Consider the following 25,652-nt stretch of genomic DNA (forward strand, 5'->3'; position numbering starts at 1 on the left):
GAACTCGGTCTCAATGCATAATTCAGCCCAAAAACACCACAAGCTATTTATTAGATAAAAATACTGCAGAGTATGGACGTTCCCCGCTGAAGGCCGAGAAGAGTCTGCATTTGCGGGGTTCATTTATCTCTCTCCCTTTTGCTCCAGGTGACAGTGGCCTTAATCAGTTTTTTGGAGACTATGCTTATCACATATCTCAGCTACAAGGTAAGAGACTGACTCACGCTACAAATTTTATCTTTTTAATTCTTATTGTCCTTATGCAGCTTCTTGATCTAAGTCCAACACTTTGTTTCCTGCCTTGCGAACCAACAGCTTTCACTTTCCAGCCTCATTTACATTCCCCAAAGACATCCCCATCACAGAACCAGCAGTCTTTGCTGCAAATTATAAACTCAAATATCTAGCACACTGTCTCAGAAAGAAGTTGAGATAAAGGCTCTGCAGAGCTTAAAGTGCCGTTTGTGTTTTGTCTACAAACACGTGACAGAAAGATGCATCACAAATGTATTTAGGTCTGATTTGCTAGCCTTGCAAACCTTAGCATTGATTCTAAAGTTGCTGGAACTCTACCAGAAGGTTTAAATATCATTTTTCTCAAAGTTATTCCCTTGTGTGGTGTTTTGATGATGTTGGAGGTTGCGATCAAGCACATCCACCTAAAACCTCCCACAGGGGCTCAGCTGAGTGCTCATTTTCATATTGATCAAACCATTAAGTGAGCGCTGGTACCTTATGAGTGGTGATGATATGGTCATTTAAAGTGATCACTCCCATCAGGAAAACATTTTTTTTATCGTAGAATAACAATGATCACTTATTGTACTGGTTTTTCAGCTAATCTTCTCTCCCTGAACCAGCCGAATGCCACAGAACACAATCAGTTCCCTTCGCTGTAGCTGTCAAGAGTTTAGGTTCAGGTTTCCTCGAATCTGTGACACATCTGAATATGCACTTCTTTTCTCAGTCCTTGTGCATGCAAAAGGAGGATTGTGCACATTGCAAGTAAAATATCAAAAATATGTGTTAGTGAAATGCACGGTATATAGAAATACAGAATATCTGATGGCAGACAGAATATTTGAAACATTTTACAATCAACACAAACATATCTTCATAACAGACCATTCAGTTAGCTGTAATAGCTCTTCTCAGATATTTATTGAATTGAGCAGCATCACATACTGTCCATATTTTTTCTTTATTTTTTCACCTGTTAATGTATTTAGAAATTAAGATTTTAGGAATGAACACACTATCAGTTTGGATTTGAACATCTCCCACAGCTTTCCCTGACTCTGAATCTAAGTTGCACCATTGCTTTCAACTCCTGTTGAGATCCTCAGATGTTTGCAATCGGGTTTATTACACGCAGTCTTTATCTTCTAATTTCCTTCAGTTCCATTGAACAGGGTTCCTACTGCTTTTACTTTATGAGTCACACATGCCAATGTTAAATTTTGTCCTCAGATGGTGAAGCCTTTGAAAATATTATGGTTTTCAGATACTTTTATCTTAAATTGCTGCTTTTTACATGTCTAGTTTCCAGTGTCACCTCCTCAGTGTATCATTTCACACAAGCGTAAATTTATAGTGTTCTGCTTCTTGAACATTATACCTTGCCAGTGAAAATATATGCAGATATATTTTTACTTATGTTCTCATTCACTGCTATATAATACCAAATGTAATTATAGTGCACAGAGACATTATGTAACACACGTGTAAATGAGCAGAGGCTGCATCATACAGTCGATTATGTAAACCCTTCATTATGAAAAGAGATTTAAGTGGTGTATATATATATATATATATATATATATATATATATATATATATATATATTAGAACCTTTTTATCTTCACTTTAAACTTTGTATCTTACATTTAAGCACAGTAGCTAAGCACAACAGGCAAAAACTACAAGCAAGCACATTTGAATGCTTTAAGCACAAAGTCAGGTGTTATATTCAGATACTGACACTAAAATTGTTAATTTCAAAGAACCATCTCCTCTCAACAAAGATTTTAGACGTTAGCACAGAAAGTTGTTCTTGTTTTTCCTACATGGTGTTGTTTTATGTTGATGTCCTCCATCTACCGAAGGCAGACCCCTGCAGCAGATTCATTTAATTGTTTCCCATTAATTTCCTTTCTAGGGAAACATTTGGGAGCAGATCTTCCAGATTTCCTTCATACTGGAAATGATCAACACAGTGCCATTTATAATCACAGTGAGTAACAAAAGATCTTCAAATATCAGATATGTACAATTTTGAATTTAATGAGAAACTACCTATGCATCTAAATTTCTTTATTATTTGTATTGGGGATTGTAACGTCATGTTATATATGAGGTATGTTAACTAAATATCGCTTTACTAATATACTGTATATTTTCACCCTGTCTCTTTCTTTTCTTCTTTAAGATTTTCTGGCATCGATTAAGAGACATATTCGTCCCTGTGTTTCTTAACTGCTGGCTAGCCAAAGGTGCTCTGGAGAATATGATAGTAAGTTTTTTGCCATTGTAAATAAAGTGTGTGTTGCATCTTACACACTAAAGCTTGATTGTACTAGAGAGAATAAACAAAACTGTATCTTTTCTTTATTACTATGGGCTTTGAGGTTAAATTAGCTGCCCTCTAGCAGCCATATTAGAGCTCATGAGTAACATTATGTTACTCATTATGTTACACATTAAGTGCTCAGTGGGTTGATACAATGTAACAAAACAGAATTTAATTGGCTAGGCTAATTTATTTCTTTCTGGTTAGCTGGCACTCTCTTTTTGTCGACACTGATATGTGCACAAAACAACATATCTTTTTGAAGCTACATTTATCTGTGTAACGTTATTAGCAGTAACAATGGTTACTTAAATTAGCCTGCTGTCTAATTAGCTGGCTACAAAGCTAACACAAGCCATGTTATTCATGTTCAGCTGACGTATTTAGGAGAAAACAAAAGACATGTTTTTTTAATCAAACAGCAGATTTTCATATTCACGCTGCAGTAGGCTTTCAGACATACTGTGTTTTCTCACTAGAAGCTAGCATAAGGAAGAAGCAAGCACTTTTTCTTTCTTTTGGAATTGACTGCATGTTCTTGAGGCTAGTGAACGGCATGCACAGCAGTTATTTTGGCCCTACACTCATTGGTCCACTTTATTAGAAATACCTGTTCAAATTTCTAATCAGCCAATCACACAGGGTAGGTAACTGAATGCACCTAAGCATATAGACGTGGTCGAGATGACCTGCTGAAGGTCAAACCAAGCATCAGAAAGGGTAAAAAGGGTAATGTTAGTGATTTTTGAATGTGGAGCTTTTGGTGTCAGAGAGGCTGAAGTATTTCAGAAACTGCTGATCTGCTAGGATTTTCCCACACAACCGCCTCTACAGTTTACAGAAAATAGTCCAAAAAAGTGAAAATATCCAGTGACCATTAGTGCTCAGGGTGTAAATGCCCTGTTGATACCAGAAGTCATAGGAGAATTATCAGACTGCTTGAGCAGTTAGTAAGGCAGCAGTAACTCAATCAGCCACTTGCTACAACCAACGGATGCAGAAGAGCATCTTTGAGCAAAACTAACTTTGAAGCAGACAAGCTACTGCAGCCAAAAACCACACCAGGTGCCACACCGAGGGAACTGAGGCTGCTGAAGCTACAAAACTGAGTAAAAGAAGACTGGAAGAAACATTACCAAGTCCGAGTGTCAACATTAGTGGTTCAGGCTGCCGCTGCTGGTGTAATGGTGTGGGAAATACTTTTTTGCACACTTTGGGCCCCTTATCACTTATTGCTCATCACGTGATTTCTTTATGACTACCATATACCCATCTTCCTATGGCTGTTTCCAGCAGGATACCACACCATGTCACAAAGCTCAAATAATCTCCAACTGGTTTCTTGAACATCACAATAAGCTCATTGTACTCAAATGGCCTCCATAGTTCCCAGAGATTGCCGTCATGGATGTGGAGCCAACAAATCTGCAGCAACTGTGAGTTGCCATCGTGTCATGATGGACAAAAATCTCTGAGGAATATTTCAAACACATTGTGGAATCTATTTCGTAAAGAATAAAGGTAGTTCTGAAGGCACAGAGGTTTCAACCCAGTACAAGCAAGGTGTACCTAACAAACTGGATAATGAGTGTATATTGTTTAAAGTTGCAAGTAAAGCAGTACATGTTTAGAGTACTACCCAATATCAAGAGCAAGTCGAGCCAAAGCAAAAAGTACAAGTGTGGGCACGGCGAAGCTTAATAAAACACAGAGTTCACAGAAATCTGGTGTTGTAGTATTAGTGTTGCCCAGAAGGGTTTAACAGGTACATGAAATTCAAAGCAATTCCACTGGATCCACCTGGTGCAGTGTGTGCTCTCGCTGTGATTCAGATGAGACAGAGTAGGAGCTACATGCCAAGAACGGTAGGTGGCAGATGGTTGAATCTGTGGCCAGGGGGGTGGTGGCAGGCAGAACATGCTAACAAGGTGCAAGTGAAAATGAGTCGTGAGCTGCCACGTTGGAAGATGGACAGTATGCTAATATAGGAGTATAAAAAAATTCTTCCAAAGAGGAAAGGGCACTCGTTTTGGTGTAGTTTGTGTGTTAGTAAAATAATGGACTACAGTTACGTAAGAGAGCTGAACTTTGATTAATTAAATGAAATGATTTTAATTTGGTTTGGAAGGAATTTGTACGTGTGATGCAAATGCCCTTTTAATACTTTGTTTTGCAAATATATTTTGGTCCAGTTGTCCTTGAGAAATTGTTTGTTTTTGCTATCACAAGTGGAAAATGTGTCGTATTTCTCAGTCAGCGGTATGACTAATGCATTAAACGTTTTTTGCACAGGAGAGTAGATCTGCTCATTTAAAAACGTCTTTTCTTGTGTCCAGAATGATTTCCATCGTGCCATCCAAAGGACCCACTCTGCCATGTTTAACCAGGTGTTCATCCTCATCTGCACCTTACTGTGTCTGGTTTTCACCGGGTGAGTCAGCCTCTGTTCTCGCTGTTAGTCACTGAAGTGCATCTCTGACCGCTGGGGCAAAATCTGTTCTCTGAACCTTGTACCACGTGACCCCAAAAACATCGTCTCACAGTTGGTGGTCTGCATGGCTTATTATCCGGTAGAAGCAATATATGTTGTAGAAACGAAAACTGGAAAAAGCAAAACGTGTAGCTATTCAGAGATCTGTTGAAAGCAGGCCTTGTGAGCTACGGTTGGTTACTGGCAAAGGTTAATGTTCTTTAAGAGGGAGTATCCATGAAAGAGATACATATTTGCTACTGTTGCTGGAAAAAGAAATACTTATAAAAATGCACTGATGATCAGCGTCAGAGTAAACAGACCTACAAACGCTGTTATTGTATTGATAACTTTGTTTTCTTTATTGTTAATTGATTTTCTTGTTTTAAAACAGTGAATTTAATCAAAGTTGTGTTATTTCTGACATCATAGCTCTGATTCACTTTCCCCCAGCCCCAGACTTTGTCCAACTTATCCAAAAAAAGAAAAAAAAACACCTAATGAGCAGTCAGGGGAAACTGACAGAACAATCATGGTGTCACTTTAAATGCCATACTGAGGAGAAGCCCACGTTGGGCTGACCTTTGGGCCTTTGTTCTTGGTCAAATTGAATTGTAATATCCAGTCTAGACATGACTATATTACCATAGTGAAAGAGATTGCCTTAGTAGAATATATCCCCTTTCATATGTTATATTTTAATTATCTTTACCCGTAGGACATTTGTCTGGTGTCATTGTACGATTCCTCGTTTTTATGCAGGGCTTGTGGGATCCAGCATCTAGAGAGAGCTGGGAAGAACTTGACCTTATTTGACTCGTTCTATTTCTGCATCGTTACTTTCTCCACCGTGGGCTACGGGGACGTCACGCCACAAATCTGGCCCTCCCAGCTGCTGGTGGTCATTCTCATCTGTGTTGCCCTGGTGGTGCTGCCGCTACAGGTACCGACTCTGTGCTAAATTAAAAACCAGCGATTTTCACTGCAAAGTGCAGTGAAGGGTTGCGGTTTGTTGTAAGCCTTGTGTTAGGTCTGTTTAATCACAAGGAATTCTTTAATATTCTGCATTCAGTGATGACCTTTGTGTGGGTATCATCAGATATTAAATGACATTTTCATGCTGGCCTGCAGCTCGTAAAAGTCTAATTTGGTCCTTCGCTTCTGTGACTTTTTTTTGGCTGCAGAAGAAGTTTGCAAGTGCCAGTCAAAATCCTGGCTCACATTTGCAGCATCATTAGCCCACATATATACTGTGTTATTTATATTTAAAGACTGCGAACAGGTTCATCCTTTCACATGTCTCAAAAAGTTTCTGGAGATGAACTCCCGCTGCTGCCAAATTACTCCACTAGTAGTTTTCACTCCATCTGTGTCCAGACAGCAAATCTATGTCTGTTTTATTATTTATTTCATCCTTGCTGCTTTTGACATCACTCCACCTTTGCCGTCATTGTGTCAGTTTGAAGAACTAGCATACCTGTGGATGGAGAGCCAGAAGTTGGGGGGTAACTATAGTCGACATCGGGCGCAGACAGAGAAGCACGTGGTGCTGTGTGTCAGCTCGCTGAAGATAGACCTGCTGATGGATTTCCTCAACGAGTTCTACGCTCATCCCAGATTACAGGTACAATGAAAAGACCAAGTGATATGTTAATATGCTGCTATTTTTGCTTATTTCCACTGTTTCCACTATCTTCTATATTTCTATTGCATGCTTTAATCATGAGCATGAGACATGAGACTAGTTGTGTAATTAGCTAAGTCATTAGTACACAGTGACTATTCAATATAAAATAAGGCAAAACCTTTCAACTTGCCAGCCTAAGAATCAGCTGATTTTTCGCTCAGCCCGTCGAAGGACAGATGAACTGTATGTATTGTTTTCATAAGTCAGAGGAATCACTGCTCCTCCTGCAGTATTTGGTAGAACTTAGTGAAACCTCTGTGCAATTATATCCTAATAGGTCGTCACCTAAACTGTGCTCAAGGTCATATTTGTCATTCTCAGTGGATTCTAATTGTTATTAATTGGTCCAGTACAGCTGACCAATGACAAGAAAACTTCACTGTCACTGTACTTCACACATACAGCACAACACAGTAACACAATAAGCTGTGCACTTTGATGAATATTGAGCTGGATAAGCTACCATGCCACTAAGGTACTGGTTTATATTATAACTTTTTATATTATAATATTTTTGCACTTTAGTGGATGTTTTACTGTGAAAAAGTTGCAGCTTTTTTGTTTTATATCATTTTTTTCCTCAACATTTGGTATCAAGAAAAAAAGAGCACTTTGCCTGTGGATCTTGACATTGGAATGGGTGTAAAGTTGATTTAGTTGCAGTTGTCAGAGCTAAAATGTGTTCATCAGTCATGAAAAATGTATGTTACTTTCTCCTGTACTAATGAATTTATGAGGGTTTAAAAATGCTGGGGGGAAAAAAATCAAAGGTCAGCTCATGTCTGTGTACTTCAAGGGGCTGTAACTCTTTGTGGGATGAAAGTAAATGTTTTGCATGGCTTTATTATATATACACTTTGGACTGACTGACTCACTTTTCATAGATTTATCCAGAGTTTTTGTATTTCATGTTTCTTTTTGGGGTTTTTTGTAGATTTTAATTTTCTTGTTTTTTTCTCTCTTTCTCTAGGACTATTATGTGGTGATTTTGTGCCCGACAGAGATAGACATTCAAGTTCGTCGAATTCTCCAGATCCCCCTGTGGTCCCAGAGGGTTATCTACTTGCAAGGATCTGCTCTCAAAGACCAGGACCTGATGAGGGCCAAGTGAGTAAACGCATAACATGCACATATTAAGACCAACACCTAAAAACAAAGCTCTTTGTGTTATCTTTCTGAAAGGTTCAGATTTCAGTAGAGCTGAATCTGATTAGTTTTGTTCTTTTTATTTTCTGGATACGACTTGTAATGTAATTTAAAGTGTTGCTTCTCAACTGGCAATGCAAAGCCATTGAAGTGCAGTTAGAGGGTGAGATACTTACAAATCAGCTTGGCTGGCCTCTGCTTTCACTTCAGTGTAATGCAGTTTTACTCCACATCGATCATCTCCTCACTTCAAAGAGCAAACTCTGCACAGAAGCAGCGAGAGAGATTGTGACCTGTCAGTTTTGTTTTCGTCAATCGAACCCATTACTGCACAACCGCAGCATTCGTATCTCGTAGCTCGGCTGCAGATGTTGAATTACAGCCCTATATCTTTTTCTTTGAAAAGTCTTAAGTTTGTCCAGAAGTTCACTCCTCTTTTCCAAGATGCCCTCTTTAATGTGCAGCTGTTCAGGTGCTGTGTCATTTCATACGCACTGATATGTGACCACACAGCCAGCTTACCTTCAAATGACTAACCTCTGTCGAGAAGATGCAGAGGGTTGGTGTGACAGAAGAGGATGCTAGGAAGGGTGAGGTGGAAGCACTGCATTCTGATACGGTAGTGTTTTCAGAGATGAATTGGGCTTTTAACCTTTTGAGCCTTTGTAATGGCATATTAACGCTCATCTATGCCTGGCTTTAATTTAATGCACTGATCTGTTAAAATGAGGTGTTTCACACCTGATTGAATGACCTCTTTCCTGCCTTTCTATCTCTCTTTTGTGTGTCTCTTCCAATCTGTCAGGATGGACGATGCTGAGGCCTGCTTCATCCTGAGCAGCAGGAACGAAGTCGACCGAACTGCAGCTGTGAGTCTCATCCTAAACCGTGTCATGATAAGGATTATTTCAAATAAGCAGTTTCCCTTTACACCCTACTTCCCTTTGATATTTGCCAGGGAAGTTGGAGATGAAAATGAGCCACTGGACAAGTGAAATAACACAATTTTGCTCCCTCACAGGATCACCAGACTATTTTGAGGGCATGGGCTGCAAAAGACTTTGCTCCAAACTGCCCTCTCTACGTACAGATTCTCAAACCAGAAAATAAATTTCATGTTAAGTTTGCTGGTGAGTGTGCAAAGAATTCATAGCTTCTGAAAAACAGTAATTTGGCATGTTGTTGAGACACAGGCCAGACTTTTTCTTAATATAAAAGGTTTTTGCAATTATTCCTTTTCAATCAGATCATGTAGTATGTGAAGAGGAGTTCAAGTACGCTATGTTGGCACTCAACTGTGTGTGTCCAGCCACGTCCACTTTAATTACGCTGTTGGTTCATACCTCCAGAGGACAGTGAGTATCCACCAACATTTATTTGCAGTTATTATTCTTTCCCCTTTTCTTTTTTTTTTTTCTTTCAATTTTTTAAAAATACATTTAATTTACTTATTAGTGCAGCACAATGATGCAGTGGTTAGCACTGCTGCCTGATTATTTTGGGGAAAAGCAATATTTTAGCTTACCTGGTATTAGACTAGATTTTCTAGTCCTGCTAACAGGAGGACGTTTTTGGTTCCTTTGGATAAAGTCTAATTTCAACACCTGCTTCTTTTCGTTTTCCTACACTAAACCAACCATATTTGGTATTTTTTCCAGTAAGTATGTGTTACTGTAAGACAAATTACCCAGATAAAGTAACAATTATTTGGCAGTTAAACTAAGGCTATGTCCACACGTACCCGGGTATTTTTGAAAACGCAGATTTTTCTATGCGTTTGCACCTTTCATCCACACGTAAACGGCGTTTTTGGTCACTGAAAACGGAGATTTTTAAAAACTCCGGCCAGGGTGGATATTTTTGAAAACTCCGTTTTTGCATTTACGTGTGGACGAGAAAAAAAACGCAGAAAACGCAGCGTCAAAGGTGTGCGCATTTTTTGACGTCACACTGTGCGCTACGTTATTGTTTCGGTGAAATGAATTTCTACAATACTATTACTGTTAATTTTACTCTCTGCAGTGTTTAAATGTTTACATATACACACACAGTTACTGTCCCTCCACACATACCACTCGGTTCTGCTTCTATGCCCCAGCTTTGCTTACTTTTTCCCACCAAGGCTTCTAGACTTCTGATTGGCCAACATTTCTACACGGTTAGGAATATATCGCCACCTGTTCCTTTGGCATGTTCCTAGCAGCGTTTTCCTTCATTTCTGCCTTTACGTGTGGACGGGATTACTTTTTAAAACGGAAACGGAAAATCTCCGTTTTCAAAAATACCCGTGTACGTGTGGACGTAGCCTAAATCTGCATGTACGGGTAGTATTATACTTAAGGAAACAAGTAATGGAAGCCTTGTGTAGTTTTTTAAGTGTCTGTGAGTTCTGTAATTGCTCTAGAAGACATAGTTTGTTGTAGCCTGTGGACATTGTTTTTGGAACCATATTTTTACTCCTTAAGAATTTACTCAACAAATGTCTTTGTTTCTGCCTACATAGCAACTCAGCTTCTCTGAAAGGTTTCTATTCAGTAAAATTTCTAATCTTCGCTTTGACTAAAGAGTTGAATATTTGTGGAGAGATTAAATCTCTCTTTGGGATTAATTTGAGAGGAGGATGACTGTGTGTTCTGCACACAGTCTTTACAGTTACACAGACTGCACTCGGTACAATCTCACTACTCTACTGTCACCACTGCCCCGACTTGTCACTGTCGAGTCAGTGAACATTACACTTTTTTCTTGTCAGGCCATAAATCTGGCTGTTTTTTTTTCACATTCTGTTCAGTCCGCAGGAGACACACATCCATTTTCATTTCCATTATGGAAACTGGCCCAAGTTTGTGGCTTAGACAAGATGACAGAAGACTTAATTTGTGCCAGATTTCAAATATAATTATGATGTGCACAATTTGTCTTACGTCAATGACCTTAAAGCCTGTTGTGTCCTGATATTGTTTGTGACTAGAGTTGAGGAGGCTGGGGAAAACAGAGTCAGAAAAGGTCATGAAAGGTTTGATTTATCAGTACCGAGAGACAAATAAAGTGTGATTTGATTTAAATGTCTTCTTTCTCTGACATTCAAATTGGTTCTGCGCCAGAGTTTAAGATCACAGTCTAAAATATAGTAAGAATGTAGCATGTAGCAAAAAGACTATGGGACACGAAACATCAGAATGAATTGTTCTGTTAATACAAATTCAGGGAGGGGCAGTTATCACCGGAGCAGTGGCAGAGGACATATGGACGCTGCTCTGGAAACGAGGTCTACCACATCCGCTTGTGTGACAGCAAGTTTTTTGGGGAGTACGACGGAAAGAGTTTCACCTATGCTTCCTTCCACGCCCACAAGAAGTTAGTACATTTTCTTCTAGCTCAGTAGAGTAAGATCCTTTCACATTAGAGTAACATCTCTGAGAGCAAAAACCATGTTTGTGTCATTTTGATTTCAATCGTCAGGTATGGCGTGTGTTTGATTGGAGTTAAAAGAGAGGACAACAAAAGCATCCTCCTGAACCCCGGACCTCGCCACATCATGGCTGCTACTGATACCTGCTACTACATCAACATCACCAAGGAAGAGAACTCTGCTTTCATCTTCAAGCAAGAGGAGAAGCACAAGGGCCTGCCTGTCTCCGGGCTCTACGACGCCCCCTCAAGGCTACCTGTGCACAGCATCATCGCCAGCATGGGTAAGACTGAAAGCCACAGGCAGGAATAAATTATGTTTACATAAAAGCGCAGCTGATAAAGCAAGCAGAGAAAATGGGAAGATGGGAGGGTTCTGTTTGTGCGCTTACTAGGCTCACTATCTGATGGCTGAAAGGGTTTCCATAGAAGAAGAGAAAATGGATGCTTTGTCGGTGGTTTACTCTAAATTGCACTCACACTGGGCCTTTCTGAATGCTTAGTGGTGGCTGCCTTGCTGATGCTTTATGCTTTCACTGACTGTTAAGCATGATATTTTTTTTTTACTTTGTTGGCTGACATTGTTGTGTTGTGCTTTTTTTTTTTAACCTGTGAAAGTTGATCAGGCCACTTCATTTGGTAAGTTTGTGCATGAGGCATCAATTTTCTATTATTCACACATTTTATTTGGAATCATTTGCACAATAACACCTCACACTTAGCCTACAAATGTTTCAGCAGAATGATATATGTATAGTACATATATCAAATCTGATATTGTGCATATATCTTTGCCACATATCTTGTACAACTCTGTTTCCAAATAAGTTAGGGTGCTTTAAGTAAAAAGAGTTGGCAAATATTAGCCTTTTTTAATTGAGCAATTTGTTCTCTTTGTACATTTTTTAATAAACACAAGCTTTGAATAACGCTAACGCCAATATTTGCGTTCTGTTTTAATCACCTTTTTTCGTCACAGCATCCTAACTAGTTGGAAACAATTGTGCTTTATATAACTGATCTATCCATTTTTCATATTTATGATATGATGTATATCATACATCATAGGGATATATTTACTGACAGATATGCTAAGTCATTACTATATGCATGCTTTTCATGGTAGATGGTAGCTTTGTGCTTCAGAAAGCAATACATTTTCTCCTCAAGGTCAAACTTCTGAGACTCAAGAGAGTAGTAGGAATATTAGAGGCCAAGATAATGAAAAGTCTCAATATATACATAAAGCTATTTCTGTATAGCTTTACAGTTGTGATAATATAACCCAACATGATTTCCAGGCACCGTAGCCATTGACCTGCAGCATCCCGATCCTCCTGAGGAAACCGCCAAACTCGCCCTCCCAACAGAGAACGGAGCTGGAAGCCGCCGACCGAGCATCGCCCCCGTTCTGGAAATCGCTGACTCCTCCTCCATCCTGCCCTGCGACCTCCTCAGTGACCAGTCAGAGGATGAGACCAACCAATCAGATGAGGAAGGTTCTGTAGGTTCAGAGTAAGTTTTTTTTTTTTTTAACTGAAATGTGCCGTGGTATCCTTTGCTCTGTGCTTGATTGATCTCACCTCCCCTTCTTTGTCTCTCAGCTGTTGTAGGATCAAAGATGGATGAGTTTGAAATAGGCATGTAATCAGTGTGTCGTGATGCTATTAGATGTGAAGTACTAGTGATGAATGTGTACATCATGTCAGTGAGGATAGCACTATTTTTTCAAGTGAGGTTCTTGTATGGTGTCTCTGTATTGATTGCTGCTCTTAGCGCTCATTCATCAGTTAGCCAGGCAGTCACCCTGAAAGGGTTTTAGCACGTCAGATGTAGGCCAAGGCCCATGTGCTTTATTTTCTCCGTCTATGCGGTTTCTTAAAAGTGAGATAAGTTCAGGATAGATTATGTACTGATCCCTCAGCCCATAAAATCCAACAGCTGTTAGACCCAGACAATGGTGAGTTTCATAAAGGTGGACCTAACATGGTCCTTCTGACCTGTGTGCCTCCATTACTGCACCCGTTGACGCTTCAGTAGTTTTTCTTTTTTAAGAGTTGTCAGTGCCGCATAGAAGAAAATTCAAGGTCCCACAGTGCCATCGTGTGGTGATCAGTAGGTTTACATCTATGATCACCTGGAATTTCTTTTATTGGCAAACTAGAGGGCATCGTGAAACTCATTAGGTAATTGCAGCTGACCCATTACAAATCAAGGAGCACAGAACCAAACGGACACACAATCAAGACTTGATTAAAAATAAATAAACTTTGTAATTGAATTAGTCCTTCAGGCTTACAAACATTATAATGTAATTATAGTAAAGCAGCTGCAGAATCTAATAATAAACTGAAAAGAAGAAACATTAAACTGGTGATAATTCACTTAGTTTATATTATAAAGTAGTGATGAAAGAAGGAAGAGAGAGTTGGTGATGCTTAGAGAAATTTTGTAACAGTAGAAGCCTCTTCAGAATCTCCTTAAATAAAGTTAAAAATGAACAGTCGCATAATATCCTAAAATATGTCACCGCTGATATTTGCCTGATACTTCTTTAAAGCTTTAAAGGTGAGTTCTTTGAGTGTTTAAGTGTTTTTTTTCTGTTTCTTTTCCACAAGCTTTGTGAAGGGCTATCCCCCCAACTCCCCCTACATCGGCAGCTCTCCAACCCTGTGCCACCTCCTACCACAGAAAGCTCCGTTCTGCTGCCTTCGCCTCGACAAGGTAAGACTCAATGAAAACTCACAGTACAAAATCAACGCTTTTTTTTAAACATCTGTTTTATCGTCGTGGTAAGTAACTGCGCTGTGGTTTGTTTCCTAAGCGCACAGGAATACTAGACCTTGACTAAATTTCTGTTGAATTGTCTGTCTCCCTCCAGGGCTGCACACATAACAGCTTCGAGGATGCCAAGGCATACGGCTTCAAGAATAAGCTGATTATAGTGTCTGCAGAGACGGCCGGAAATGGCCTCTACAACTTCATCGTCCCTCTGCGGGCTTATTATCGGCCCAGAAAAGAACTCAACCCCATAGTGCTGCTACTGGACTACCCGTAAGACTGTTCAGTCTAACATCCAACACATCCAGACCAGCGTTTATTAGATTTCCTGACAGTGATGCGAAAGCCTAAAGCTTTTCAATATCACAAGAATTTGAGAGTCTTATAAAACTTGTTTTTTTTGTGTGCTTTTTAAGAATAATTGATGATGATATAACCAATGAAGGAGGCCCTCTCTTTGTTACATGGACGTCAGTGTTACTGCACAGTGTTGATGAGACTGGTTTATCATTATTGCGGTGCATGGACTTCTCTATAGGATCATTATTTTATCAGTTTCAGATGTTACAGGTAGCAGATTATGTTTTTTTTTGCATTATTCATAGACGTCTGCAGTGTTTGTATGTTAGGGCATATATATTTTTGTGCATGCATGTTGCAGTGGTCCATTTTTTCTGCTCTAGCCCACTGCGGGCTTCATTAACTTTGACCTCATTTCTGCAGTTTGCTGAAACAGATGAACAACAAAAACACAGGGCCAGGAAAACAAAGTGGCCCCCTCGGGAATTTAAATGTCAGGCAGTTTTTTTATAAATCCTCCAAATGCATTGAACAATTTATTTCTCTCTTAATCCATAATGAATTCAAACAAATCTTTCCTGCCCTCATCAACAGGCAAATTTCAGGAAATTACTTGTACAGTTTCATAATCTGTCACTGGGGTTTACAAAGATAATTAGTGTGGGATGCTCAATTCATGTTTCCCGTTTCCCGCAGGCCAGACAACCATTTCTTAGAGGCCATTTGCTGCTTTCCAATGGTTTACTTCATGGCCGGCACAATTGATAAGTAAGTGTTTATATTATAAAAGAAAACACACTCTGTTAATTACCTAGCTTAATGTATGAAATAATTTTTCATCCAGCCAGCAGAAGTACAGCTCCAGGACATCTTGGACATCACAGTTACACAACAACTTAAATGCACTGTAATCTTTAATGGCTCTTGAACACATTTGCTCCACTGAAAGATCATTGGGATGATAAAAACAACTCCTGCTGATGTGATTTTGTGTTTTATAGGCACATTTGAGACATTTCTTCAAATGTAGCAGTTTGATTGCAAACTATATGATTAATTTTTTAATCCTTTTAATCTTTTCTGTGTTACCTGAGGAAGAAGACAAAGATGCTTGTCAGTGACGTTCAAACGTGCATCTTGCAGCTGTTACTTGCAGATTTTTGAGCTGGAACAAAGCAAGCACTCAGTGTTTGACTGAAGCAGGGAAAGCAAGTGGTAGTTAGTTTGAACCTAGTGATTTAAAAACTTCACTAATGTGTAATTAAGCTGTCAAGAAAAAATGGCTGCTTTGCAAACAAAAATGAATGAACAATGTAAAGAGGGAATCACCATAGAATTATAGTTTAAACATTAACAAAAATAATAGCTTTATGGAGACAACTGTACATTGAAACCTAACTTTTAGTTCTGCAAATATGATTATTTTAGTTGAGTCATGGAAAAAAAACAAGTGGAAAACATGCAGTTGAAGATCTGCTGCGTTTATTCAGTCCCGTAAACCAAAGGCGTGTACTACGAAGCTGGATTTGTAACCCTGGTTTTCAGTTTCATGAAGGTAGTTCACCTCTTACTGGTGTGCATCACCATGGTAACCTGCTTCAGGGCAGGTTGTACTCGAGACAAGAGCAACAGGCATGAAAGTCCCGCCAACTGACCAATCAGCTCTCTGGAAAATATTCTTAGAAGCAACTTAAATTTTTAAATGTTGACTGCAAACAGTTTTACAATAATTATTCCAAAAACGTAAATTTATAAAAAACAGGAGACCTGTTTCTTGAACTTGTATCAAATTGTTTATAACCACATTCGACTTCTGTTTTTAGATTTCTTTCTTTTCATTAATCACCATGGTGCTGCAGCTAAAAGAATAAAAACTCAAACTATACTATGCATATCTACATATTATTTAATGAAATAACAGTAAGAATCTCAGCTTCCTCCATGTCCTAAAGTGCTGACTATGTAATGCTGCTTACAGTCAGCATTTTTGTTGGTTTTGCTTTCTGGGTTTATGGCTAGACTTTATTAATATACTCACCATCACTAAAAGCATATTTGTGGAAGCACGTTTCTTACTAAACTACTCTCTAGTGTTTTCCCATTAGATGCTCACACCACTAATTTGTCTGCTGCAGCTGTGTTGCTTTCAGCCAGCATTGTGTGTTTAACCTCCAAAATTATAGTTTTATCTTCCTTTGTAATATCAGCCACTTTGCTACCAGTAGACTCATCCATCAGACGGTCAGGCCTGTCAGATGCTGCTAGTGCCGGTCGTCTCATGTGAACATACGAATAACTAGATGGTTAAACCCCAGTTTAATCTATCGAGTTGATAAAACCTTTCATGCGACTACTTTGCCTAGTTCTTGATGTTAGATGTAGGCGAAGCCAGACAACAGAAATATATCCTGGGTATGTTGAATGTGCTTGGTAGTGCACGTCAATTCTGACAAAAAATTAATATATTTAGTAACCACTAACCTCTATCTAAAACTTGATTTTGCAGTCCAGCCCGTTATAATTTATTCATGCATAAAAATCCACTTAGTAAACTCCTCACCTCCTTGGTCGATGCAGATTTGGACATTTTGGTAAACTTGGATTTGTTTAAATCCAATTTCTGCCTAACTGAGGAGTTGGCTCACGTTCCACATCAAATCCCAAAAAGTTGAGACTCTGTGTGGAATGTAAATAATTGTGCATTGATTTGCAAAGCTCATAAACAAATATTTTATTCACAATAAAAAAGAGACAACATTAAAATGAGAGAAATGTGCCATAAAAAAATCAGCTCAATTTGAATTTGATGGGAGCAACACATCTCAAAAATGTTGGAACAGGGCCGTGTTTACCTCTATGTAGCATCTGCTCAGTCTGTAAAACTCTATGTCACTCTGTGTAGCCTGTAAAACCTGTATGTAACATTCTGCATTGATAGTAGCATTAAAGATATGCATGCTGACAATTGCATGTGCACTAATGTGCACCACACTACATAGAGACGTGCATATTTTTGAATGGAGCTCTGATAACAGGCAGGATGGTCCCTCTGCTCTTTAGTTCAGAGGATGCAGCATCCATGTTTGCATCACAGAGGTTTAACCTGGTGAACTATTTTAACAGACAAAGATTTCTGAAAGTGTTCCTGAGGCCATGCAGGCATCTCCATGACAGCCGCCTGAGTGTCCGAAGACCACAGACATCCATTATTAATTTTTGCTGTTTTGATGATATTATGTACTATAGATGATGAGATATTCACAGGAACATATTGAGAAACATTATTATGAAATATTTCCTAAATTTATAAGCACTGTCTTTTGCAGATTAGTGAACCTCTACCCTTTACTATTCCACAATGCTCTTTTTTTTTAATATATATCAAATCATGTTACCGATCTGTTGCCAGTTAACCTAATTAGTTGCAAAATGTTCTTCCAGCTGTTTCTCTCATTCAAACTTTTTTGAAAGGTGTTGCTTTCTTCAAATTCAAACTTGACTAATATTTTTCATGAAATAGGAAAATGTCTCAGTTCACACATTTGTTTTATATGTTTTATATATTCTTTAGTGAATACAGTGTGGGTTTATCAGATTTGCAAGTCATTGAATTCAGTTCTTAAATTTTATATGATTCCAACTTTTTTGGAGTTGGGGTTGTATTTACTATATTACTCTCATATTTACCGTTTTCTAACATGTCATAACCTAATAATAACTGTTGCTTTCTGAATGGGACAGCTTGGACAACCTGCTGCAGTGTGGTATCATCTATGCTGACAACTTGGTCGTTGTGGACAAGGAGAGCACTATGAGTGCTGAGGAAGACTACATGGCAGATGCCAAGACCATCGTCAATGTCCAGACAATGTTCAGGTAACGTAGAGGGTGCTTTACTGAGTAGAAACTCAAAGGTGTCCTCCCACCAGTCTCAATTGTTCTCACTCCCCCACTCATCTTATTGATCCAGGAACAAGTTCGTTAAGTTTGTCTCATCATCTCAGCTTCTCTCCTCTTTGTGCACTTGGCCTTTGTCTTTTTCACTTTGCAGAGAAAAAGGTTCATGATTTTATGTATTTTGTGCCTCGGTTGGGGAAGAGGTGTCACATGCTTGTTGATTACTGTACTAAAGCATTTTTCACAGAGACAGCTGTCGTTGAGAACATGTTGGAGTTCTCGTTAGCTCTTGTTAACATACCATGCCCACGTATAACAAAACCAGAGTACGGCAATCACACTTAACACACAGTGAATTTTGGGGAGTCTAATGTTTTTGACCACGGTATAGATCGCCTTGTGCGAGCTCACCCTTGTTATGTATGAGTCAATATTCCGGTTTTGGCCCGAGTGTGCACTAGATTCACTTAATTAATGTCTTCGTCTGTTCTTACTGCAAAGCCAAAGAGCAAATATAAGCAAAGACAAACTACAGCCGCCAAAGCTGTGAAACTGCTCGTTTATTTAGCAACTAAAATTAAAAGCATTTATCACTGCCACACCATGTCTCTCTCAACACAAAGCATTTTATCTTTCCACTGACATCCCTCTCACTTTATTTCCTCTACACTCAGGTTGTTCCCCAGTCTCAGCATCATCACTGAGCTCACACATCCATCCAACATGAGGTTCATGCAGTTCAGAGCCAAGGACTGCTACTCACTCGCTCTCTCCAAACTGGAGAAGGTGAGTGTTTCGTGTTCAGTGTCTTTGACTTAGATCGTTTTATTTTCTGGACAATCGAAAAATGTCTCAGTATCCCAAAGAGAAGTGTAAGCACTTTGGGTTGTGCATTATAACTTGCAGCCTATGAAGTCTTCTTCTTCTTTCTTTTTTTTTTTTTTTACCTTTTTGCACTGTATAAACTCATCTGGCCAATTTTTGTGTACACTTTGCTAGTTTCAAGTTGGACCCAATTTGCTTTCAGAACTGCTGTAATTCTCCGTGGCATAGATTCACACAGCTGCTGCAGATTTGGCTGCACATCCATGATGACAATTTCCTGTTCTACCACATCCCAAAGGTGCTGTATTGGATTGAGATCTGGTGGCTGTGGAAGTCATTTGAGTACAGTGAAGTCTTTGCCTTGTTTGAGATAATTTGAGCTTTGTGACATGGTGTGTCCATGTTCTGGAAGCAACCGTCAGAACATGGGTACGCTATGGTCATAACGGGATGGGCATGGTCAGCAACGATACAGCAGGCTATGGCTTTTAAATGATGCTCAGCTGGTACTAAAGTGCCAAAGTGTCCCAAAAAATATCCTTCACACCATTATACCACCACACCAGTCTGATATGTTAATACAAAGCAGGTGTATCTATGCATTTATGTTGTTTACACCCATTTTCTGAGCACACCATCACCATTGCAACAGAAAACCAGACTAATCAGACCAGGCAGTGCTTTTTTTTTGGTTTAGCTTCACCAAAAATCTGTTCTTAACTGTCGATAGGGGCACAAGGTGCTGCTGTAGCCCATCATCTTCACATTTTGTTGTGTTGTGCATTCAGAGAAGCTTTTCTGCATACCTTGGTTGTAACAACTGGTCATTTGAGTTACTGTTGCCTTCCTATCAGCCTGAAGCAGCGTGGCCATCCTCCTCTGAATTCTGGTATTTTCACCTTGAGAATTGCAGCGCGCTGGATCTTCTCTCTTTTTCAGATCATTCTGTATAAACCCTAGAGATGGTTGTGGAGGAAAATCCCAGTAGATCAGCAGTTTCTGAAATATTCAGACCAAACTATCTGGTAGCAATACCCACACCACATTTAAAGTCACCTTTCTTCCCCATTCTGCTGCTCAGTTTGAATTTTAGCAGGTCTCTTGACCATGTCTACATGCCTAAAATCACTGAGTGTTGCTGCTTCAATCGGCCGAATAGATTTTTGTGTTAACAGTTAGTTAAACAGCTGTACTAAACAACATGGTCGGGTGAGTTTATATGACATTTAAAGAGTTAGCTTACTTTCCAGGAAATCAAATAAACCCATTAATAATTTTTGTCACACTTCAGGCCTCTTGTGAAAGAATGCATTTGTTTAATGCAGTTTTTTAAATCATTTCTAACAGATAAAGCTTGTATGTATCCCCATTCTTTCTTAAATCTTTTTTTGGCTCCTTTTTTTGTTTGTATTTTGTTTTTTGCTTCCAGATAGAGCGTGATAAGGGCTCCAACCTGGCTTTCATGTTCCGGCTGCCGTTTGCTGCAGGCAGAGTGTTCAGTATCAGCATGCTGGATACACTACTTTACCAGGTGGGATAACAGACTTTGAACTAGTTCGTTATGGAATAGTTAAATATAGACCTGTCTGTCAGCGATTTCATCCTTAGAATTTGTGCTGCACTAGTTCCTCTGTCTGAAAGTTGTGTCTAAAAAGGTAACGGCTGTTACATCAGCGTTTCTTAGTAAGGTGCAGTTTATTGTCTAAAGTAAATGTGTTTAAGCCTCAAAGGAATATCCTACAAAAGAACATTTGTGCCATTAAATATTAATGAGCATAATGCACAGGATAAAATAATTTATTGCAGGTGTTATAAAGAAAACTTGCCCTCAGAGAAATTGCAAAATGTGTTTGCAAAAGCTTTTAAACGTATTTTTTTAAACCACAGTCATTTGTCAAGGACTACATGATTGCCATCATCAGGCTTCTCCTCGGTCTGGACACCACGCCTGGTTCTGGGTACCTATGTGCTGTATGTGGAAATTTACTGTTGCATCTTAGCAAGTGATTTGTGCATTTTAGTAATTTCATCTGTGATGTGCAGCAACTTCATCGTCAATCTCTCACTTCAGATGAAGATCACAGAGGAGGACCTGTGGATCAGGACCTACGGCAGACTCTTCCAGAAACTTTGCTCCTCCAGCGCTGAGATTCCCATCGGGATCTACCGGACCGAGTCGCATATGTTCTCAACCTCTGAGGCAAGTTCACTTTGATCAGATACTCAGTATCTGAGTCCTGGTCTTGGATTTGGTGTCAGCTTTTGCCTGTGGTTTGAATTCAGCTACCATCTATTAATCATTCCCTCCTTTAGTTTTTGCTTGAGTCCTTTGATACTCTTGCTTATTCTTCAGCTTGTATTTCCTATTCCCTAAATTGCCTTTCCTTTGTTTGAGGCTGCACATTTACCATTCATTTCTTAATACAGATACATTCCAGCTGACAGAAATTCGTGTCAAGCAATGAATTTAGATTTATATTTTTGACTGACTGTCACATACTGCTATTAATACAGTTATGAATAAATAAAATATTAAATACAGCATATGTAAGCTTCCATATGCTGATGTTTAAGGCTTCGAACATTTGTTTGCTCTGAATGGCCTCATCTTTCATTGCATCTCTTTTTGTTTGGATGTCTGTCTGTCCTTATATTCCAGTGCAGGGACAGTAATGCACAGGTAAGATCCAAACAGGCTTGATTCTGTTTATTACATCAGCTGACTCCTTTTTTGCTTAAAGCAGGCAAAGTAAAAAAAAAAAATACCTTACTGGTATTTTTTTTTTTTTTAATATCAAAAGTTTGTTTGCTTCTTATTCTTATAGTGCACGCTTTCCTCACAGAATCCAGCATTCACATTACCATCTTACCATTCCAGTCTCAGGTGTCCATCAACGTGGAGCATGGTGAGGAGCACCGTGATCGTGGAGGATCCTGGAAGGAGAAGACGGGCTACAGAAACTCCACCACGAGTGACCAATCGGAGCACCCGCTGCTAAGGAAGAAGAGCATGCAGTGGGCTCGGCGGCTGAGCAGGAAGAACGTCAAACCGTCGACCAGAGCGGAGCGCATCTCACAGCAGAGACTGAATCTGTATCGGCGCTCCGAGCGACAGGAGCTGTCCGAGCTGGTGAAGAATCGCATGAAGCACCTGGGCCTCCCCACTGTGGGATACGGTGAGTGGAACAGCTGATGTTATGATATATGAGGATATGTTGATGCTTTAGGTTGAAAGATATTACTCAGTATAGCTTATTGTATAGGACTAGATACAGTTCAGCTGCTGTTATCAGTTATTTTAATTAATGATTGTATTTCTTTGTATTTAATTTGTAAATATTAGTCATAATGTCCCAGAAAATGAATAATAATAATAATTATAATGTTTGTTGCAGATTGGAGTCTCAGTTCTGTAAAGATGACTTTGAGGTCACAGAAGCTTTGGATGCAGAAATCCTGTAACTGGTTGAGTTAAATCTCAGTGAGTGAAGCCTAAGAAAAGTCAAAGAAGGAAACCTTTAGTTCAGAAGTCACAGACATTCAAGTCCACACAGCATAGTAGTGTGACTCCAGCTATAAAGATCTGATCAAAGTCATATAAACTGAAAGCCCAATTTCTGAGAGAGTTTTTTGAAGGGTGCGGTATGTAAGCATCTTATTCTAAAAGGATGCTACTAGCCAGCTAACCCTGTCCATCTCGTCTCCCAGTTGCTGCTAGCTGCTCAGGTGTGGTGGTTCTTGATATCATTAAGTGGCTGCTCATAGTCCTTGTTGCTAAGAACTGGGGGACCTGAACCCTGTGGATAACTGATTTATGATGTTGCCACAAAAGCACCCTGGCTATTTGGCACAAGAGACTAATCAGGCCAGGCCTGTGCTCTTATTATTCAAAATATTTATAGCCCCTGAGAACCAGCTTATTCATTTATGTCCTCAGTAATGGATGTTTGTTTTGGGGTCTATATCTTTTGACTTATTTGAGCTACTTACTACGCTTTTTCTAGTAGTGAAAATTTCATCCCAGATAGATCTCTTTAGGCTGCTTGTTTTTTAATGAGAACAGAGAATTTTAGAAGCTGGGACAGGCTAAAGATTTTATTATTTACAGTTACACATACGGTGCCTCTGTTATCACTGCCTTATGTGATTAAACACGGGTACCATTACTACATACAGCTGCAGAATGAGTTCTTGCATTTCTTTGAGAACACTTGTTGCCTTTCCTCAGTTGCCTACTCTGTTACCACCTGTTGGTTTTACTGGGCTTTGCTCTGATGCGTAATAATAATGATATTGGCTATCTCAAAGTCTCAAAGTCACATATCTATGCACCACCACAAATTGTCACTGTGTTATCAGTTTAAATCGAGATATAATAAACTGGCCCTGTTAGCTTTAATAAGATTGCACGTACTGAATCGATGGGGCGTAGCATCAGCTGCAAAAGTACTTTCTGAGCCTGGTGGTGAAGTATATTCATGAGCTTAAATTTTAGAAGCAAGGACACTCTAGAGTCTGATCAGTTCAGGTTTCAGGATCAAGTTCAGGAGATTCTTTTGCTTCACTAATTGATGCTTCTCTCAGCTGGTTAAATTATTTCTGCAGTGCAAGCAGCTGTGTTTGAGAAAGTTATTTAATCCTCCGATCTGTATTCCAGTCATTTTTGTTTTCTTTTACCTCATCTCATTTCCCATGAGCACATAGTAATGTGAGGCTTGTTAGTACAGATCATCGACATCGCACCGCATCGTCACTGACCTTCAGAAAACCTCATTTTCTCACGTCACTTTCACACCCATCAAACTCCTCTTCCGTGTGCCATAACTCAGACGCACACCACTTCACAGTCATGATCAAACCATCATGTCGATGTGAACACATCACGCATGAGGATGCAGGAGCACGAACCTCGTCTCAGTTGCATTCAAGACTGCAATTACAGAGTGAAATTGCCTGCATTCTTTTCAGTTCACTTTTTCTTTCGTTTTTGCCTCCTCCCAGCTTCACGGCTCAAAACAAAAAAAGCAGAATCATGCTCCAGATGTGTTGTAATGTGTCAATTAAATACGTTTCAGGAAGAACTCCTGAAGTTCAAGATCTTCTAAAGAACCATGAATGTCAGTGAGGATTTCTGCAGCAGGATGTGACAGATTAATAATTTGGAAGTGATTCTGTGCACACACTGATGCATGGCCTCTTTGCATTGCTCTCACACTTTTAAGAGTTTTTTTGATTGTTGTTTTCTTTTTTTTTGACTCCGCAGATGCTTTTGCTACCCGCCTGATATGTTTTTTTGTTTCTTGTTCTTGTTTTTTTTTTAACCTCCTTTCTCTGCCTCTTCTGTCTTCCTTCCCCTTTTGGCTTGTAGAGGATGTTTCTAATCTCACTGCGAGCGATGTCATGAATCGAGTAAATCTAGGATATTTGCAAGGTAATTTGTGTGCTGTTTATAACTCATTTGCAACATGTGAGTGATTACGTCCACCTTGTGGAGAAAGGAATTTGTCCTTTCGCCAGCATCCAATGAAGAATAGCATTTACCCACCAAAAAGAATGCTTAACTGTAGATGTTATCTTATCTCTTTAGTTATATAATCTGATTTATTTGACGTGTAACTTGAGTACAAATGAATACATTAGGACGTTGAAGTTAACAGTGACTGCCGTTGCTTAGAGTTGCAGGACATTTCAGAGCACCCGTATTCAGAGGGGACCAGGCTGTCAGGTTAGCTGGTTGATCACAGTACTGCAACTTTACTGCATGAGTGTGAGTGTGCGTGTGTGTTTTTTATGTGAGTGTGTCCCTTGCCAGAGTCAGCGGTAGGTCAGCAGCAAGTCTCTCACTCTACTCTCTTCCTCTCTTTTTTGATCTCTATCTGGTCTTTCTGCATTGTGTTCCTGTGAGGTGACGTCCCAAATGGCTAGAGTACTGCAGGGCATCAGAGTATGGCTTAAAGAGTGGAGCGGAGTGCATTATGTCTGTGGATGGAAGGATAGATTGTATTCTATAAATGTATAAAAAACGACGAGTGTCGGAGGTGGCCTGATGTAGAAAGTAAACATGTTGGAGGAAGCGGGGCTCTTTTCCTCCTCCATGTCTGTTACTTTCACATGTCAGTGCACCTCAGAGTGTATTAACTTTATGCCATGGCCACTTCCCCAAAGAAGTCAAGTTTGAGCTGATTGTAGTCAGTTTGAGCTCTTTTACCCCTCAGCGTTTTTGCTCTGGTAATATATCTTGTGGTTCTGTACTCCTGCACACTGGAGTGCTCTCGATTTTATTTAAAGAGCAACTTAACATTCACCGAAAATATTGTTTTTTTTTAGCGACTTCCAGTGGTTTAACTTCTCGCTTTAGTGTAGTTATGCAAAATGTGCACGCCAAGAGCACTGTGTGGAAAGAATAAATAGAGAGGGAGGAAATAAACATCAGAATATAAAGACGGGTGATACTGAAAGACTGCAACACTCTGCTGGCAGGGTGGAACAAAATTATTCCAAAGATATTTTCCTTCACTGCCGTAACAGTGAAAGTCTTACAGCGGTGTTCGACTGGGTTGAGTTCT

At 39.4% G+C, this 25,652-nt stretch overlaps 1 protein-coding gene across 20 annotated transcripts in view; it reads left to right on the top strand.

Moving 5' to 3' along the window:
- Positions 1–25,652, top strand: part of kcnt1b (potassium sodium-activated channel subfamily T member 1b) — a 74,322-nt gene that overhangs the window by 38,402 nt on the left and 10,268 nt on the right. For 5 of the 20 annotated variants that reach the window (XM_085181325.1, XM_085181329.1, XM_085181333.1 and 2 more), the window contains 27 exons: positions 148–207; positions 2,159–2,233; positions 2,429–2,512; positions 4,906–5,000; positions 5,802–5,982; positions 6,499–6,663; positions 7,697–7,833; positions 8,678–8,741; positions 8,894–9,002; positions 9,119–9,227; positions 11,080–11,229; positions 11,335–11,567; positions 11,902–11,922; positions 12,585–12,798; positions 13,902–14,007; positions 14,165–14,337; positions 15,061–15,132; positions 18,106–18,240; positions 18,936–19,047; positions 19,289–19,384; positions 20,516–20,617; positions 20,974–21,057; positions 21,158–21,286; positions 21,746–21,766; positions 21,965–22,262; positions 24,455–24,517; positions 24,761–24,811. In XM_085181325.1, the coding sequence (XP_085037451.1) occupies positions 148–207; positions 2,159–2,233; positions 2,429–2,512; positions 4,906–5,000; positions 5,802–5,982; positions 6,499–6,663; positions 7,697–7,833; positions 8,678–8,741; positions 8,894–9,002; positions 9,119–9,227; positions 11,080–11,229; positions 11,335–11,567; positions 11,902–11,922; positions 12,585–12,798; positions 13,902–14,007; positions 14,165–14,337; positions 15,061–15,132; positions 18,106–18,240; positions 18,936–19,047; positions 19,289–19,384; positions 20,516–20,617; positions 20,974–21,057; positions 21,158–21,286; positions 21,746–21,766; positions 21,965–22,262; positions 24,455–24,517; positions 24,761–24,811 (3,139 nt within the window). Of the gene's footprint in view, positions 1–147; positions 208–2,158; positions 2,234–2,428; positions 2,513–4,905; positions 5,001–5,801; positions 5,983–6,498; positions 6,664–7,696; positions 7,834–8,677; positions 8,742–8,893; positions 9,003–9,118; positions 9,228–11,079; positions 11,230–11,334; positions 11,568–11,901; positions 11,923–12,584; positions 12,799–13,901; positions 14,008–14,164; positions 14,338–15,060; positions 15,133–18,105; positions 18,241–18,935; positions 19,048–19,288; positions 19,385–20,515; positions 20,618–20,973; positions 21,058–21,157; positions 21,767–21,964; positions 22,263–24,454; positions 24,518–24,760; positions 24,812–25,652 lie in introns of those variants that run through there. The other 15 variants (XM_085181340.1, XM_085181344.1, XM_085181342.1 and 12 more) reach the window with 13 other exon arrangements.

This window comes from Neolamprologus multifasciatus, chromosome 12 (assembly GCF_963576455.1).
Source record: "Neolamprologus multifasciatus chromosome 12, fNeoMul1.2, whole genome shotgun sequence".
NCBI classification, from domain to species: Eukaryota; Metazoa; Chordata; class Actinopteri; order Cichliformes; family Cichlidae; genus Neolamprologus; species Neolamprologus multifasciatus.